This window comes from Silurus aristotelis (genome assembly GCF_946808225.1).
Source record: "Silurus aristotelis genome assembly, chromosome: 9".
In the NCBI taxonomy this organism is placed as follows: Eukaryota; Metazoa; Chordata; class Actinopteri; order Siluriformes; family Siluridae; genus Silurus; species Silurus aristotelis.
Window position 1 is genome coordinate 19,037,860 of NC_139582.1, and position 19,981 is coordinate 19,057,840.

Here is a 19,981-nt window from a genome sequence, read left to right on the forward strand (position 1 = left end):
ACTGGTGGGCTGCTCAGTTGACCCCAATATCCCAGTTTGATCCTGATTATAAAACTGAGCACAGGTTGAAGAACCAAATGAACTGCGTTTGGGAGAGGTTTGGTCAGTGATCGTTGGTCCAAAATCTCCATCCGAAGCAGTTTTCGAAGCAGTGCTGAAGCTACCAAGTGACACAACGATGAAAAAGAATGGAAGAGGTACCTCAGCACAAGTTACCACTGAAGAAAATCTGTGTTGTAAAGTGGTATGACAACAAGCTGGTACTGATGATGTCTGATGTTTATGATGCACAGCTTAAAGACACCTGCAAGCGATGGGACAAGAAACAATATGCTTGCGAATAGAAAAAGATGATGAGTGGGATTTAACCTTACAGACAGGACGGACGATCAGCTACTACAGAATGAGTGTCTGTACCAAGAAGCTTCAAATGTTCATGCTCTGTACAGATGTTGCCTAAGCCAACAGCTGGCTACTGTACCGCCAAGACCACACCGTATGCGGCACACCAAGAAAAAGCATCGTGCAGTTTTTTGGATTCCGAATGGAAGTGGCTAAGACATTTTTGGCCCAACATAATGCACAAGACGACAGTACAGATCTCTCAGAACAGGAAGACAACGGAAGTGCCCCACATCTCAGTCCGCAAAAGGGCTTATGCACATCTTCCAGAGGTGGTGAACCTAAAGAATGCAGCACACTGCAGAGCGACAGGCTGTTCTGGGAGAACCCGAGTCTGGTGTGTAACATGCAAGGTGTTCTTGTGCTTGCAAGCTGCAAGCAACTGTTACACAGTCTTTCACAGCGAAAATGTTTGTTTTTTTTATTTTATTTTATTTTATTTTATTTTATTTATTTATTTATTTATTTATTTATTTATTTATTTATTTATTTAATATGACAGCTTGTTAAATTTTTTTTTCCCGTATCCATGTTCAGAAGTTGGAACTGTTATATATGCAAGAATAACAATGAAACATGTTCAGGCATAGTGCTCAGGCTGTAAATAAAAGAGATTTGCACTTTGTTACACAATGATGCCTTGATTGTTTTCTGTGGTTCCAGACAGATTGTTTTTCAAAAAGAGCTTCATGTTCAAAGATAATATCTGGTTATTATATTTATTGGTTCCTCCTAACCCCAAATAGCTAGAAGAAATCTTAAATGCAAGCCAAACCAAAGTTGGGTCTTAGGAGAATATATACAGTACAGACCAAAAGTTTGGACACACCTTCTCATTCAAAGAGTTTTCTTTATTTTCATGACTATGAAAATTGTAGATTCACACTGAAGGCATCAAAACTATGAATTAACACATGTGGAATTATATATGGAATTATATACATAACAAAAAAGTGTGAAACAAATGAAAAATGTCATATTCTAGGTTCTTCAAAGTAGCCACCTTTTGCTTTGATTACTGCTTTGCACACTCTTGGCATTCTCTTGATGAGCTTCAAGAGGTAGTCACCTGAAATGGTCTTCCAACAGTCTTGAAGGAGTTCCCTGAGAGATGCTTGGCCCTTTTGCCTTCACTCTGCGGTCCAGCTCACCCCTAAACCATCTCGATTGGGTTCAGGTCCGGTGACTGTGGAGGCCAGGTCATCTGGCGCAGCACTCCATCACTCTCCTTCTTGGTCAAATAGCCCTTGATGCCTTCAGTGTGACTCTACAATTTTCATATTAATGAAAATAAAGAAAACTTTTTGAATGAGAAGGTGTGTCCAAACTTTTGGTCTGTACTGGATACACGGTTCCAATATTGCGGTCCCAATTTATCGCGAATTTGGCTCATAACTATTTTGTTTTGCGAATGGTCCACATTTCAGTTCATCATAAGAAATGAAAGATGCATTACCAAAAAAACATAGGTTTTGCTTGTTTTTTAGTTGAAGTGTCCGATGACGTAAAAAAATAAATAAAAAGGGGCGGAGTTGAAGATATTTGTCACCATATTTAGCCAATAAAAATAAAGAATGCAGTGACGGGTAACTACTGCGATAAACGAGTGACGACTGTATATAATATAAAAACCTCTGTTATGATGTGGTGTGATCCGATGTAATAGAAAGAAATAAGCTCTGCAATTCAATATGGTACAGATAGTACGCTTTTATTTCTTTGGTTCAGACAGACAGCAAATTATCAATTTACTTAAGTGCCTTCTGACTTCTAACGCATGGCCCCTTCACAAAACCAGCCTTTATAGTGCAAATAAGATTAAATACAACCAGGCATTGTGTGAAGATGATCTCTATGTGACCCCTCAGGACACGCCTCGGTCTCCGTAGTGTTGTGATGCATCTTTTTCACGTAGCAGCAGTGGTGTTGATAGAACCCCCTTGAGAAACAGTTTAACGAGGAGAAATTGACCTACATAGAAAATATTGGTCACAAATGACTGGTCACTTTCTAAATAATAAAGTATACCGCACCTCCTGATAATTATATATAAATAAATCGTTATTTAAATGTGTTAAAAATGTTAAAAACAATACATCGTGATACAAAGGACAACTTGCATCTGAGAGAGAGATGGATAGATGATATAGAAAAGAGCAGGAGAGAGATGTATATTTCTAATATAATACAGGTTTCTGTATCATGTGTTTGTAATCCTGCTTGTATTTGATCGTTTCTCTCGAACAGGCTGCAAGCTGCTCTATAAACACGACTACGCCAAGCAACACGGAGGTCAGAGCCGAGTTTGCGCCTACTGCAGCAATGTGACCCACAAAAGCCTCCAGAATCACTTCGGGGGAAAACTGGAGGAGTTCTGCTCCAAAGAGTGCATGTCTCTCTACACCGTTCTCTTCTATGAGGTCAGATCAGAATAACGAATACCTTATGGCTGAAAAGAATGTGTGCTAGTTATAAGGTTTTATGTCTACTTTTGCTGATATGGTGGTGGTTGTGTTGCTTTGCATTCGACGTACCTAGCGATAGAATCATTTAACAGCTCGATACAATCTCACATGTAGTGTGAACTCTAGAGACTGTTGTGTGTAAAAATCTCAAACACGCACATCGGGCCCCAACACCCAGGAGTCATAGAGCTCACACTTTTTTTTTTTTTTTTTTTTTTTTTTCTCCCCATACTGGTGTGTTTAATGTAAACATTCACTGTATCTGCATGATCATATGCATTGTTCTGCCCCTTTATCAGTGCACAGGTTCTCCAGTGATACTGAAAGGTGAGCGTATGTTCTATTTGCTTCTGTCAATAGATGGCAAAGTGTCATGCTTGTAGGAATCAGGGACCGCTTAAAGAGAGCATCAGATGGGACGAAACGGTCCGACACTTCTGCAACCTGCAGTGTTTGTTGCATTTTTGCTCCAAGAGTATCATCCCAGACCAGCCAAACAGCAACGGTACGGCCCGATATCGTGAACATTTTTTTAATCATTGTTTTGTGTAAAATGGAAAAGGATATTGCCATTTTATTTTTGTTTTCAAAACGTAAAAAAATCATTCAAAATATAAAGAATGGCTTGAAAATATGGAAGCATAATATTTTGAGAGCGAGTCTACACTAGCAGTTTAACGGTACACAAAATTCACTCCCTCCTACGACCTGGTGTCACGTCACATTTTTTTGTTGTGTGCACCATAATACTTAATTCTGTGTAACTGGAACCTGTTGTACACAAACGTGGACACTTATACTGCCACCTGGTGGTGTCAGAAAAGAAAAATTCTTTACATAGAAATTTCAAGATGGCGGAGAACACGTCTGAAAAGTCAGTCACATGAGACCAAAACGTCCTCAAGGTAAAAAAAAAATCTAATAAAATTTCATTGTTGATTCTTGTTCAGTTATGCATAATATTGTGATTAATATGGCATGAAATATTTACCAATCTTTTGTAACAGTAAAGATTTACTATGCTGCTTAACTTGAGGTCCACATATGTGGAAAATGGGACTTAGCCTCATTAAAAATGTAACTGTGAAAACATAGTTTAGCAAGAATTTGTTACAAAACATACATTTACAAGCGTTTACAACAGTATTAATTGACATTGCATGTGTGATAAATAACTTTACATTAATTTTTTATTATTTTTGCATGATATCATTTCCAGAGCCTATTCCTCTGTCAAAGGCACTGGAATTAGTACTGGAGTCGATTGCTGGGGACAACTCAGAGGTAGAAGACTTATCTGACATTGATGACCCCATAGAGGATGTTGATTACCATCCTCCACAACAGGAGCCAAGCAGCAGTGAGGAGGAGAGTAGTGGGGATAAAGACCCCACTCCACAGTCCACTGTGGCGAGCCGGGGACGTAAACGCCGCCATAGTGAGCCTGATGGCTCAAACACTGACTCTGAAGAGCCAACACCAGGACCAAGCTTTCAAGGACAACCCAAGCAAGGACGAGGAGTGTGCTGGAGGGCTGCTCAACTGACCCCAAACCTAGCCCAGTTTGAGCCTGGGGAGGAAACTGAGCAGGACAGAGAAGGCTGGACCACACTGGACTATGTAAACCAGTATATTGATAAAGATTTAATGAAACTGATTGTAAACTGCTCCAATGCTACAACACTAGCTAGGAGTGGGTACCCACTCAGCACATCAGTTGACGAGATGTTTCATTTCTTTGGTGCCTCAATTTTGATGTCCTGTGTTCCGTACCCACAAATCAGGATGTACTGGTCCAGCGCGTTAAGTTTCCCAGCAATCACAGAACGATTCACACGCGACAGATTTTACAAACTGAGGCACTCAATAAAGGTGGTCATCGATGATGACGTTCCAGAAGACCTGAGGGAATGCGACAAATTCTGGAAGGTGAGACCTTTTCTTGATTGCATTCTTAAAGGCTGCAGGTCTCTTACAAGACCCGAGAGCGTTTCTATTGATGAGCAAATCATCCCATTTACAGGAGCCTGTCCTTTTCGACAATATCTGCCAATGAAGCCCAATCCAGTTGGCATGAAAAACTTTGTTTGTGCTTCACCAGAAGGCATCATGCTCGACTTTGAGTTATATCAGGGTGCAGATGCACTGATTGCACAGGTCCAGGAACCAGGTGAACTGGGTTTGGGAGGTTTGGTCATTAATCGTCTGTCTGAAACTCTCCATCCTGGTACAAAAGTGTACTGCGATCGGTTCTTTACATCCATCAAAACTGTAAATCGAATGATGGAGAAGCAGGTGTACCTGACTGGTACAGTTATGAAGAATCGGGTTTTCGAAGCAGTGCTGAAGCTACCAAGTGACAAAATAATGAAAAAGAATGGAAGAGGTACCTCAGCACAAGTTACCTCTGAAGACGGGAAAATTTGTGTTGTAAAGTGGTATGACAACAAGCCGGTATTGATGCTGTCTGTTGTTCATGATGCACAGCCCGAAGACACCTGCAAGCGATGGGACAAGAAAGAGAAACAATATGTGTCTATCAGACGACCAAATATTGTTCGTGAATACAACAAAAAGATGAGTGGGGTTGACCTCACAAACAGGATGATCAGCTACTATAGAATGAGTGTCCGTACCAAGAAGTGGACGCTTCGGATGCTAATGCACTTCACAGATGTTGCTTTAGCCAACAGCTGGCTACTGTATCGCCAAGACCACACAGTACGTGGCACACCAAGAAAGGGCATTATGCAATTTCTTGAATTCCGAATGGAAGTGGCTAAGACATTTTTGGCTCAACATAACAATGCACAGGAGGACAGTACAGACCTCTCAGAGCAGGAAGACAACACAGACCATTCAGAACCAAAGAAAAAGCGTTCTGTGAAGGAAGTGCCTCACATCTCAGTCCGCAGAAGGGCTAATGCACATCTTCCAGAGGTGGTCAACCTTAAGAATGCAGCGCGCTGCAGAGCGACAGGCTGTTCTGGGAAAACTCGAGTCCGTTGTGTAACATGCAAGGTGTTCTTGTGCTTGCAAGCTGAACGCAACTGTTACACAGTCTTTCACAGCGGTTAAGTGTGATCAAATGTTCCCACAGATAAAAAGGACATTCCTAGTTTGGAGTAGTTGAAGTTTTTTTGATATGATAGCTTGTTTTTTTTACAAATTTTGTTTTTCCATAACAATGTTCAGTAGTTGAAACAGTTATATATACAACAGTAACAATGAAAAATGTTCAGGCACAGTGCTCAGACTGTAAATAAAAAATATCTGCACTTTGTTACACAATGGTGTCTTGATTGTTTTCTGTAAATACAGACCGAGTGTCCACATAAGTGGAAATAATTTTCAAAAAGAGCATCATGTTCAAAGAAAATATTTGGTTATTAAAATTATTGGTTCTTCCAAACCCCAAATAGCTGGAAGAAATCTAAAATGCAAGCCAAACCAAAGCACGGGTCTTAGGTCTTTTTTGCATGTTTGTCACACTTTAATGTTCCAGACCTTTGATATTAGTAAAAGCATACACAAGTGAACACAACATGCAGTTTTTAAATGAAGGTTTTTATTATTGAGGGAAAACAAAATCCAATACTACATGGCCCTGTGTGAAAGTGTTTGCCCCCCTGTTGAAACTTTGGTTTATCACACCTGAGTTGAATTTCTCTCGCCACACACAGACCTGATTATGGCCACACCTGTTCACAATCAAGAAATTTCTTAAATAGGACCTGCCTGACAAAGTGAAGTAGACCAACAGATCCTCAAAAACTAGACATCAAGCCGAGATCCAAAAAAATTCAGATACAAATGAGAAAAAAATTAATTGAGAACTATCAGTCTGGAAAAGGTTATAAAGCCATTTCTAAAGCTTTGGGACTCCAGCAAACCACAGTGAGAGACATTATTCACAAATAGCAAAAACATGGAACAGTGGAGAACCTTCCCAGGAGTGGCCGGCCGACCAAAATTACCCCAAGAGCACAGCGACGACTCATCCAAGAGGTCACAAAAGACCCCACAACAACATCCAAAGAACTGCAGGCCTCACTTGCCTCAGTTAAGGTCAGTGTTCTTGACTCCACCATAAGAAGGGGCGGGGCAAAAATGGTCTGCATGGCAGAGGTCCAAGACGAAAACCACTGCTGAGTAAAAAGAACATAAAGGCTGATTTCAGTTTTGCCAGAAAACATCTTGATGATCCCCAAGACTTTTGAAAAAATACTCTGTGGACTGACGAGACAAAGTTTAACTTTTTGGAAGGTGTGTGTCCCGTTACGTCTGGCATAAAAGTAACACCACATTTCAGAAAAAGAACATCATACTAACAGTAAAATATGGTGGTGGTAGTGTGATGGTCTGGGGCTGTTTTGCTGCTTCAGGGCCTGGAAGACTTGCTGTGATAAATGGAACCATGAATTCTGTTGCTTACCAAAAAATCCTAAAGGAAAATGTCTGGCCATCTGTTTGTGATTTCGTGATCCAAAACACACCAGCAAGCCCATCTCTGTATGGCTGAAGAGAAACAAAATGAAGACTTTGGAATGGCCTATTCAAAGTCCTGACCTGAATCCTATTCAGATACTGTGGCATGACCTGAAAACGGCAGTTCAAGCTCGAAAAACCCTCCAATGTGGCTGCATTACAACAATTCTGCATAGATAAGTGAACCAGAATTCCTTCACAGCGCTGTAACAGACTCATTGCAAGTAATTGCAAACGCTTGATTGCAGTTGTGGCTGCTGAGGGTGGTCCAACCAGTTATTAGGTTTAGGGTGCAAACACTTTTTCACACAGGGCCATGTAGTTTTGGATTTTATTTTCCCTCAATAATAAAAGCCTTCATTTACAAACTGCATGCTGTCTTCACTTGTGTTTATCTTTTACTAATATTTAAATTAGTTTGATGATTTGTACCCCATTTGGGTAATACAGAACTGTAAATAATTGTTTTGCATTTAATATTACATTTTATATATATTATATATATTACATTTACATATATTCTACTTGTTCCATTTCATATTTCACTTCGTTCACTCCCTCGATATGCGGAATTGTCAGGATTTTCTCTTTTTGAGAGAAATTCTTGAAGCTGTACATAAAATGCAAATGAATCCATATAGCTAGACCTGTTGTAAAAGCGAAGGTGGCAGCAATTTCACGTATATGCAAAACTCGTATTTGTCACATTTCCGATACTGGGGTGAAACCACAGTGACAATGCGCTAACTTTAGTTCCTTAGCGAACTCAGATTTGAACTATGTTCCGCACATGTGCACCGTTAGACCCCTAGTCTGCACACACAATACTTTCAAAAGTTTAGTTCCTTCCATTAATAGCAATAACTATGGTGATATGGGAGCATCTCATGTAAATCCTTCTAAGATTTTGCCATGTTGTTCCAAGGAAACAATCAACTAGAAGTCGTTGTTATTGTCCAAATGTTGCTTTTATCCCAAATGAAAAATTGTTTCGTTTCTTTTTTTTTTTTATCTCATTACACTAGGTATTAACACTGCTCCCACCACAGCGCAAGCCCCTCTATCGCTCTCAAAAGACATGCCGGTCATCGGGGGCATTGTGTCCCTGGCCTCCGCGTTGGCCGGTAACACCGCACTCACAGGTAACTCAGATTCTTGTGAATGGCTTGTATTCATTTGGATGACTTTTTATTTTGTTTTGGTATTATAATCTCGCAACTATGATTCGCAGGAGCACTGCCTACCTCAAACGCCAGCTCCAAAATCAGCGGCGACGTGAGTATCAGATTCGACTACGGGAAATCCGATGAGGATTCCTTGCTTCGGTCCTGCTATAACCGTGTAATCGTGTGTCTTTAAGGCAAGCACGCAAACGGATGTCTCGGTCAACGGCGATCCTCAGCAGAGGCGGATGCTGAAAAACAAAGCGATCATGTGCAAACCTATCAGTGACGAGCAGAGCATCCAGTGTGAACTTGAGCCTCCAAAGCTCCTGTCTAAGACAGGTTCGTTTTGTATTTGTATTTTTACAGTTTTTTCCATGTTTTCATGATATGGGACACTTGCTTTTCCAGCCATGTGGTGTTCTTCCCCAAACTGTTACAGCACACAATTGTATAGGACAATTTTGGATTTAGTGATATGACATTTTCAGTTCACTTTAACTAGAGCCAGTTCTATGAAGATATGGTCTAGATCTCCCGCTATACAGCTCTAAACTCAACCCTACTGAACACTTTTGGGATGAATTGTTACAGTGACTGCACCCCAGGCCTTATCAGAACCTGGTTCTACTAACACCACAAGCACACTTAGAATGAATGGAGGTGGTTATAACAACAAACAGGGACTAAATGTGGATTGGGGTTCAAAAAGCTCGTACTTTAGTAAAAACCTAACTTTCGTACTTTATAGACTGTCTGAAAAATGGAAGGGGCAGCATTGAACAAAACAAAGTGCTACAAATCGTATTTCCAGTATGAAGTGAGCAGCCATAGTGACACTGCGCTAACTTTAATACCGTTGTTTTTTTTATATATATATATCCCTTGCATTGTTGTGTATGTTTTCAAGTTTAATACTTGCGGTTCGCCACTTAATATATTCGTGAGGGAACTCTGATTTTAACGACGTTCCACACGTAAAAAGGATTGCGTTCGAAACGCGTTCAATAAACTGAAAGCCTGAGAATTAATCCGATTCCTTTTTTTCTCCACAGTTATTGATGAAAACGGAGAGAAAGTGAAACTGGTGCCTGTGCCTATACCTGTCCCAACACCTGTATACATTCCTGTTCCCGTGCACCTGTACACTCAGTACACACCCTTACCGCTGGGATTCCCTTTTCCTGTATGTATTTAAATCCTCACGCAGTCCTTTTTTGTTTTTTTGTTTTCTCCATCCATCCCTACAGTGTCTGGTATGGGAGCCGTTGTGGTTAAATTTTCTCGTTCTGATTTTTTTAGATTCCCGTGCCACTGGTTGTGCCAGCTTCTCAGGAATCTGCACAGCCAAGTTCTACTAAAGGCAGCGTTCCTTCGCAAAGCTCCGTAGAGGATGAAGATGTGGAAAAGGCCAAGAGCAGACCGCTGTGTCATGGAGGTATGCGAATTAACATTTTAAACAACAATTAGTGTCCACATGTGTGTGAATCATTAAATTTTTTCTATATATCCAGACCAGGGCAGTAACTACAGTGGGGATCTGGAATCCGAAGCCAGGTCTACACCTTTCAGTTGGGCCGATCCTGAGGATTCCTCACACAAGCCACCAGTCACTTTATCTGAATCAGAAGGACCTAAAGATCCTCCTGGAACAGCCACAGGGTCTGATTTGCTAGATTTAGAAAAGGACATTCCTCTTGGTTAGTAGAAAGTTATACTTTAACTGTAATTTCTGCACTAATTTGGACCAAACCATTATTTAAAAAAAAAAAACATCTTTCAAGCTGCAGTTTATTTATTTTCTATCTCCATAGCAACGACTGACCACGAAGCGACCAAGGAGCAGAAATCATCAGCAAAACGGCGCAAGAGAGGAAAGAAGGTATGCTTTAAATAACTGGAATTCCAGTTTATTGCTGTATCCCCGAACTTTCCCCTTTATAAAGGGAGATCTTTGAAAGAGAACGTGTGACTCATACACCCCCCCAGCTGGCATCATTGTTTGGACAGTCCGGATGTGGGTGTGCATCTGTATTTTTGGAGTAAGAGAGGACGCAAGATAAATACGCAGTTTTAAATGTCGGGCACAAATTGATGTGCTTTGAAATCTCCCCGGTTTTATGGGTTTTAGTTTGTGTTCACTTGTAATACACAGAACATAGAATTGTTTAAGATTTTATCAGAGACAACATGTCTATAATGACACCTGGTATATTTTCAGAATATAATATGATGTAGATTTGATCATTTACTTGCAATTTTATTTAAAGATGTCCGCGTGAATGTGCTTTTTTGTTGAGTTTGAAAGGAGTGAAAGTTGCGAACAACGGTATAAACACGGCTCAAGGTTGTTGTTTTTTTCTTTTTTTTCTTTTTTTTAGCTTTTTATTCGTCTTTGTATTATTGCTAATATTTAAGTCTAAATTTTTGAATGTTTGATGGCTAAGAATCAAATTACCGAAAGCTTCACGTAAACCGCCGGCAACGTAAACCCCCCCCTCGTGCAAGTTTTTTACAACATGGACTCATTATCGTCTTAAGGTAAGATTAACCTGTTTCAAAACTTTTCTTTTTCTGTATATATATATATATATATATATATATATATATATATATATATATATATATATATATATATATATATATATATATATATATATATATATATATATTTTTTTTTTTTGGCGTTTGGATTTAGAATATTTTTTGCATGTCTAGAATATTTGATTTATAAACATTTTTTTATAAACACTTTTTTAAAGCAAATCTAGACAGATTCTGTTGCAATATAAATATACACTTTGCTTCAAAAATATTGGAACAGCAAAAAAAGTTGATTCTTTTGCTGTACACAAAAGACAACTAGGTTTACAGTAAAAAGGTGGATGCGAGGGCTGTGCCTAAGGCTTATACATGGTCTGATTGGTTTTTTCCTCTTTTCCCCAGTATAGAATTTAGTTTCTTTTCTCCCAGAAACAGCTCTCTGGTCTTCGTATGTGTCTATCCTTTTAAACTGCAAATGCTGTCTGTACAGGTAAAACACTTTGCCGAAACCCAAGTGTTGAATCTTAAGATGGTACTCGGGCAGCAAGAAATCTGTCAGTTATTTTTTTTTATTGATGTTAGCTGATCTAAAGCTGGTCTCGCATTCTTTTTATCCTAAACCCTAATGATTTCAGAAAAAAAGACCTTGCTGTTCTAATACATTTGGAAAGGGACTGTATAAACGTCTGTAATTAAAATCTAAATTCTCCTATTACTTACATGTTATTAGTTAGATTCAAATTTGGTATTATTTTACATTGCAATTATCCCTGTGTTTCTGGCATTCTTTTGGCTATCAGTGCACCATTTGACGTCTTTGCCTGGATTGGTTCCAAGATTTTATCAATTGTTAAGCGATTTCTTCTGAAAGACACTGTTGATTACATTGGTATGTTTATTTATTGGAAGGAATTACATTTATTAATATGTATTAACCGTCATCGAGTTTATTTGCATAGCTTAATTAGATTATTTAGATGTATTTTTTTTTGCCCTTGTTCGCAACTGCCTTCCAAAAAGGTAAATCAGTTGAATCTGTGTTTGGAAATGCTTAATAGTAGTACTTGTTTTCTCGCTATTTTGTTTTTAGCTCAAGTAAAACACATAATTAGAAAGAGAGGAAAAGATAGATTTTGTGGGAGCCCATTGGTCTGATTTCTCTACAGTAGACGTCTTCATAGTATGTTTCTTAAATGCTATGCCCTTATTTTAAATATTTTAAACATTATTGAAATATATTTTTTTGTTTAACAAAGTTTGTTCATATTAAATGCTCCTGTTCTTTTTCAGCTTGATCAGGCATCCGATGTTGAAAAAACGAAGAGTTTCGTAGAAGTGGATGTAGCTGATCGTGCACAGTCCTGCTCGGACACAAATTTAGAGCAGTTCAAAATGGAATCTTGCCAGCACGGTGGATCTCAGGGGAGTAGTATTCCCATTAGCTCAGAATGCGCTCCACTCGACGAAGATGACCTGAGCGATGCACAAAACACAGCAGAATCCGGTGAAGAGCTCACCTCGTCTTCTGTTATAATGAGACCTTTGAGGTCACGTCTGAAAACAGGGAGTCAAAGAGTTCGAGCTCAGGCATCTCGCACCAAAAAGCAGTTCTGTGTTTACTGTCAAAAATCAAATACCAAAATTGCAAGGCACTTGGAGCGAATGCATTCAAAGGAAACGGATGTCGCATATGCGCTCAGCTTTCCGAAACGATCTAAAAGAAGGCACATGCTCCTCGAACAGCTTCGCAAGAAAGGCAATTATCAGCATAATATCGAAGTTATTCGCAATGGAAATGGGGATATCGTCATGCAAAAACAAACAAAACGAAAACGGTCTGCAATGGAATACTTGCCCTGCCAGTATTGCTTAGCTTTCTTTCTCCGGGTTGGGTTGGCAAAACATGAAAACTGGTGCAAAAGTAAGATGATTTCACAAGCTGAGTCCTCAAAACATCTCGACACTGAACATGAGTCCAAAGAATTGCAAAGTCCAAAGTCAAGCTCTGAAGCCAGATCAAATGCTAATCTCCAACCAAGCCCCCATGTTAGTGGTGCTGGCTGTTCTGACTCCCAAAAGAATCTTGAAACCTGCTCTTTCTCAAATTCCCAATCAAGTCCTGATATTTCTGACCCAACAGATCCAAAACCTGGCCTTGGGTCAAGTCACCCTAACACTGAACCCTTTCCTCCAACCAGTTCTGATATTGGTCAGTCTCCTAAAGAATATTTCTCTGATAAACCTAGCCCTCAATCTAATTTTAAATCGCACGGAAATTCTAATGAGTTATCAAGTCCTGCAGTCCTTCATCCTACTAATCAATCTTGCCACCAGAGTACCTTCAGTGAGGAAAGTTTTGACTTGTGCCTACCATCCTCTCCCGTGCCTTCCCCACTGCCTAATCCTGAATCAAGTCCTAGTCATTTAAATTTTGACTTGTTCTTTGAGGACGATTTGTTTTCCGATCCTGAAGACAGTCTACCCCGTACTCCTGAACTGTTTGAGTCTAACACTCTTGAAACATGTCTTGAATCCAGTATGATGCACATTGATGCATCAAGCAGTGCAAATCCAAATCCTAGATCATGCCACCAGTCCACTATCGGTCAGATAAACAGCCCAGATCCTACTCAACTAAGTTTTGAGTCCTGCATTCTTGCCAATGTGGGTTGTGATCTCAGGTCACCACCTAGTCTGGAATTGAAGAATCACACAGAATCACCTTTTATGTTGAATCATGAATCTACCCTACAACCCAAATTTGAATCATGTTCACAAGTTGACCAATTTAGCCCAAAAAACAACCACCAAACGGCAAATGTAAGTGATGAACACAGACCAGATCCCAGTAAGGCAAGTTTTGAATTGTGCCCCTCATCTAAAACTACTCCTCTACCTCATCTTGAATTAGATCCTAGCCCCCAAATTAATTGTTCTGAATCCTGCTTTCAACCAGTTTTACGGTCCAGTTCTGACACCAGTCTTTTTCCTGAATCTTTCCCCAACCAAGTCGTTAAGTCCAACATTAATCCTATTGTTGAATCCTGTTTAGTTAAGAAGTGCAGTGATGCTCCAGCGCGCAGTCCTCCAGCACGCAGTGCTGAAGCGAATACAGAATCTATACAACAGTCCTCCAGTGCTGGATCCCACTGCTTGGACTCAGATGCCTCAAGTAATTCTGATTGCACTTCGAGTAATTGTGAAAGTCCAGTCAGTTCCTCTGAAGAAAGTTCACTGTGTGAGAAGTCCAGTCCACAATCTAGTTCAAATTCAAGTTTAACGTGTACCTCCACATTCAAACCGGCACTGTCTGAACAGACAAGTTCACACAAAACACCAAATGGTCAGGGGTCCGGAATGAAAAGGCAGTATTGTGTTTACTGTAAAAACTCTTTCGTCAAGATCTCACGGCATTTGAGCTTAAAACATGCAAAAGAAACTGACGTAGCCCACGCTCTTAGTTTTCGAAAGGGGTCCGAAATGCGGCAACTTTTGTTCGAGAAGCTTCGAAAGAAAGGGAACTATCTGCATAATGTCGAAGTTCTTAAAAGTGGAAGTGGAGAGCTTATCCCCGATAGACGAGGAAATAAAGACTGTTCTGGTGGTGTGTACCTACCTTGTCAGTATTGCCTGGCTTTTTATGTTCGCCATGAACTCTGGAGGCACGAAAAACGTTGCAAAATGAGAACAAACATTAACCCTGTGTGCCTTAAAAGGACTGCGTGTTCAAAGTCGATTCCGTATCAGGGTAGCATTTCTGGAGATTTGGAAGAAGCTATTCGTAGTATGAAGCAGGACAACTTGTTGCGTCATATAATAAACGATGCTCTGATTTGCAAGTATGGGGCTAGGCTTATTGAAAAACTCGGACATGTTAAAAAGCATAAAGTGTATGCAGGGCAAAGAATGAGGGCGTTGGCGAGATTTATGCTAGTAGTGAAAGAGTTAGATGGAAGCGTTGAGTATTTGCATCACGTGTGCACTCCGTCCAAGCTTGATTTGGTCATTAAAGGTGTAAGGATAGTTAGTGGATTTGATGAAACTTTGAGCAAATTTAAAACTCCATCTCTGGCGTTACAAATCGCCACTTCCATACGACAAGCAGCTGAAATCATTTGCGGTGAAAACGTTACGGAGGGGGATATGGAGACCGTTGCTAATGTTAAAAGATTTATTGGGATAATAGAGGAAAATCTGATTTCTCGTGCGGAAAAAAACGCTGACCACGCGCCAGCCGACAGTTGTTTAGGCAATCCTTCCGCAGCACTATCTCAAGAGAACTGTCCCATGACCAAAAAACCCAGCAGAAAGCTCAGGCCTAGGCGAAACGTGGCCAGTAAGGAAAGTGCCACGTCCCCAGTGGTCTCAAATGGATCGCATGTGTACATAGATGAGAACGAAACCTTACTTCGTTGCGATAATGCTGCAGAGCTGCCTACTGACCCTGGAGCGCGATCTAAATCGAAAAAGTCTAAGGCCTTCTATTCCAAGTCAAAAGTGTTAAGAACAGCAAAAGGTGGAAACAAACACTACTGTGTCTATTGTAAGAAACAGATCATCAAAATAGCGAGGCACTTGTCTCAGAGCCATGCAAAAGAAAAAGACGTTGCCCGTGCCCTCAGCTTTCCGAAGGCATCCAAAACTCGACAGTGTTTATTTAAACAGCTCCGCAATAAAGGGGATTACCAGTATAACATCAAAGTTCAGCAAACCGGAAACGGGGAAATAATTCCACAGAGACGGCAAAAAAAGCAGTCCATTCATTCTTTGAGTTCCTACCAAGCTTGCCCTTACTGTCTGGGGTTTTTTCTTGAGCGTGACTTGTGGAGACATAAAAAATCATGCAAATGGAAGAAGGACGATGAAGCCCCCTCTGGCAGAGAGAGGCCACGGTCAGCCAATATCGCCTTGCATGAGTCGCTTTCCGAAGGCTGTCAAAGTATCGTTCGCAATATGCGAAATGACGAAATCTCGAAATGCCTTAGGAACGACGCCTTAATCTGCAAATTCGGAAACAGCCTTTATAAAAAACACGGGCATGAAAAGGGTGGACATGATTATGTGGCACAAAAAATGAGAACGTTGGGTAGATTTATGTTGGCTGTGAAGGAGTTGGATCAGAATGTCGAGGATCTGTATCAAGTATGCAACGAGTCCAGGTTTAGTCTGGCTTTAGAGGTTGCAAAGAAAGTTGGAGGATTTGATCAACAGACTAACAAATTTAAAAAATCTGTTGGATGGAAAATGGGGTATTACATGAAATGGGCCACTGAAGTTGCTTTGGAAGAGAATGATATGGATGATGAGGCTAGAACTCAAGCCACAAAGTTCATTCAGATGATGGAAACCAATTGGTTTTCTTACAAACCTTGTATGCAGAATGAAGGGGATATTGAACTTCTGGCAGAAGATATTGTCAAACTGCAGAACTTCCTGAAAAACTCTGAATACAAGGCCAAATCGGAGCTCATAGCGCATCCAAATGCCGAGTCATGGAAAAGTCTTTGCAACACCGTTCTCGCTGAAATGACCCTCTTCAACCGTGGACGAAGGATAGTAGCGGAGAAAATGCTTCTTGAGGACTACAAGCAAAGGAACAAAGAGCCTAAGCATGGAAAAACGTGTCACCTGTCAACAAAGCTGGAATGGGCTCTTAAAGATGTGCTTATAAAAACTGTAATCACTGGAAGTCAGATTCCCGTTTTGTTTACCAAAAGGATGGCATCATCTCTGGACATCCTTATCAAACACCGTGAGGATGTTGGCGTTCCCGCTGACAACCCTTACGTCTTTCCTCATATGATGAATAACTCTTACATCAAGGCTCGTGACTGCATAAAGACCTTAGCCAAAAACTGTGGCGTAAGCAAACTTGAAGTTCATACGCACAAGTCTGTGGCTACTGTTTTCCAGATCCTGAGCCTTGATGGCAGTGAAATGCAGAAGGTCGCTGCACTTGTGGGCGAGAAAAGATTTAACTACCAAACACTAAATAAAAACCTTTCCGAGTTGGCCGAAATCTGCGCCCAGTTGCAAACAACGCAAAATGGGATCGCCGCTCGCAAAAAGACAGGTAATTTCATTGATTATTTCATTTACATTTTATTCGTCTTCGGGAGTTAACAGGTCTGAAGAGCGAACAAACTAATAGCAATGTTCCCTAACGACTTCTGTTGTCATTGTTGATGCAGCACGAAGGCTTTTCCTCTAAAATATCACCTCTCATTGTGCACTAGGTCGTCGCCAACGTCCCGCCAGCCAAGGATGCAAAAGACACAAGTGGAAGAAGGCGGAACAAGGAGCCGTGAGGAAGCACCTGGGACATTATATATCAACCGGGATAGTGCCAAGAAAAAAGGACTGTCTGGACTGTATTAAGACTGATCCAGAGGCTCTCAGCTCAAGAACGTGGACGGATGTCAAAAATTTTGTCCATAACACCATACAAGCTAAGAAAAGGAAGAAAAGCGATTCGCGGGAGACGGACAGCGGAAGCGAGGAGCTTAGCGACGATCTTAGTGAAGCCGTGGCTGTGGAGGCTGCTGCAAAAAGGCCGAGGCGGAAAAGAAAACTTCGGCACCGCTTGTGAATAGAACGCTTTTTTGTAGAAGGTGCAGGATTTTCAGAATGGAGGTTTGGACAGTTTCTAAGGAGAAAAAACAGGTGGATATTTTAGATCTGACAAGCGATGATGGCAGTCTGATATTATTAGTGCCAGAAGACCTCTTTATTTCCATTTCCATGGTTGCTCAAGAGTTTCAGAAGATGCGAGTTCTTTCTTGTATAAAACGGGTCCTCACTCCAGCTCCCAGCTGTGCAAGTGGGAATCTCAGCTGGCTGTTGGATCGTTCATTATTTCTGAAATTTATTTATGCAGTCAGATGCTTATCGGGTTGATATTTGTTCTATAAGTATAGCATTGGAAATAAAACATGGGATAACATTGTGTAATATAGAAAACTCTTATGGGTTGGTAAACCAGTCATTTTGGATAGTAAATTCCTTCTGCAATTCTGGGGCCATTTTTCAGGTTTATTATTTCCCAGTGACCGCACGCGGTGCAGGTTATCCCTCTGTTAAGATTTTATTACTTTATATTGCGACAGCTTATATATATTTATATATATGTATTGACAAACGTATTGGGGGACACACTTTTTTTCCCAACCATATTTGGTTCCCCCTCTAAACCTTCATTTGAACAAGGCGATACAAACTTGTTCCTGCATAACAATGATGCTGTGTACAAACACATGCTTTACATGGTTTGGTGTGGAAGTTCTTAGGCCTCCTGAATGAGCCACAGTCTCTACAAGCACACTCCAAAATCTAATGCATCATTTTTCCAGAAGAGTTGAGGGTATTAACCGTGAATGTAGACTGCGATGTTCAAAAGGCCCATACCACTTTTATAGTCAGGTGTCCAGAATCTTTTGTCCATATAGAGTAGATGGTATATTTGTCAGAAAAAGTTCTTTAGTTTATTCCCTGTTGTTAAATGGCAGCAATTATTATTAGATTGATAACAAGTCGCCAACCGTACAAGTTCCTGTGAAAATGTACGATAAAGCTTTGTTTCGGATTCTCCCCAGCAACACCAAGAGCAAAATGAACCTTCTGTTGAAAGAAAATCTCAAATTCTACAACCCAGCAGTCTCATTTGTTTTTGCAAACAGGACGTTTGAGCTTATTTTCAATAAGATTTGATCTCGAGGTGTTTGAGACGTTAAGGCATTGAGGGCAGATTTGTGTTTTGCTTATTAAGAATAACTCTACATATGTTACCTTTTTATAATGATCTGTTCACTTCCTGTTTTGATTTAATCACTTTTTTTTCTCAACACTTTCAATTTCATTGGGAACACTGAAGGACCAACAATTTCACAATGTGTCCAGAATTTGATGGTTTCAACCAAGAATTTTTTAATTTTTTTTTTCCTGCAAATAATACGTATATATTTGATATCATTTTAAATGTTGCTTTTGTATTGCAGTTTACATTTAAACTGACTTTGGGCAATATGACATATTTAGGGAAATGTTCCACTTATTTTCCTTACATTGTTTTTTATTTTATTTTTTATGCACGTTCTATTAAACGTGATATGCACAATTTAAACATTGTCCCCTGTTTTCATTTATTTATTCATTTATTTATGCATTTAAAAGAGGCACCGTTAGAAGACTTAATATCAGCTCTTAAGTGTGCGGACTCCAGGTTGTAATGAGTCACAGCGCCACACAGAAACGGACCAGTCATGTTTTTCTCGTGTTTTCACGCAGATGGTTTGCACCGTTCGTGTGAAACCTAACGAACGCCTTTCTGCCTCTCTTTCAGGGACGGAGGCGTTCGGGAACAGATGTGGCGAGCGGCATGGTTTCTTCTCCACCCAGCTCCAAACTCCACCACATGTACGGAGTGAAAGCCTGGGCCATCTGGGTGCAGCAGAGAGCCGAACTCACCGACGGTGAGCTTCACCCACGTGCTGCTCTTGCTCAACACTTAACATTCTTATTTTATGCTCTTGTTATGTGCAGCACCCAGAGTGCCGTCTCCAACAGCGATGTTGCTAAGCAACAGTCTTGGGACAAAGTGCTCGAGTGTGAAGAAACATGAATATTTTTTCCCCCACTTTTGTCTTTGAGACAGCTGATTTTAAGAAGTAATTCTTTAAATGTTCCACAGCAGGGGAAATGTATAGGTCTATTTTTGCCCTAGGAAGGAAGAGACTTAGTCATCAGTAGATGAAGCGCAGATTTCTAAAGTTTGCAGGCTTTTTTATTTATATATATATATATATATATATATATATATATATATATATATATATATATATATATATATATATATATATATATATATATATTATAATTAAAAGCCGTTTGAAATGCATCGTTATCGACACATGCTGCTTTCAT

The 19,981-nt window shown here is 40.2% G+C and overlaps 1 protein-coding gene across 3 annotated transcripts in view; it reads left to right on the forward strand.

Annotated features, from left to right (window-relative positions):
• Positions 1-19,981, forward strand: part of LOC310731048 (zinc finger MYM-type protein 4) — a 39,014-nt gene that overhangs the window by 12,515 nt on the left and 6,518 nt on the right. Inside the window, exons 14-24 of one of the 3 annotated variants that reach the window (XM_083550347.1) lie at positions 2,650-2,822; positions 3,228-3,372; positions 8,381-8,497; positions 8,587-8,630; positions 8,716-8,860; positions 9,574-9,704; positions 9,821-9,956; positions 10,033-10,218; positions 10,333-10,400; positions 12,353-17,135; positions 17,299-19,181. In XM_083550347.1, coding sequence (XP_083406473.1) covers positions 2,650-2,822; positions 3,228-3,372; positions 8,381-8,497; positions 8,587-8,630; positions 8,716-8,860; positions 9,574-9,704; positions 9,821-9,956; positions 10,033-10,218; positions 10,333-10,400; positions 12,353-17,135; positions 17,299-17,651 — 6,281 coding nt within the window. In that variant the 3' untranslated portion in view covers positions 17,652-19,181. Of the gene's footprint in view, positions 1-2,649; positions 2,823-3,227; positions 3,373-4,086; positions 6,889-8,380; positions 8,498-8,586; positions 8,631-8,715; positions 8,861-9,573; positions 9,705-9,820; positions 9,957-10,032; positions 10,219-10,332; positions 10,401-12,352; positions 17,136-17,298; positions 19,182-19,400; positions 19,531-19,981 lie in introns of those variants that run through there. The other 2 variants (XM_083550349.1, XM_083550348.1) reach the window with 2 other exon arrangements.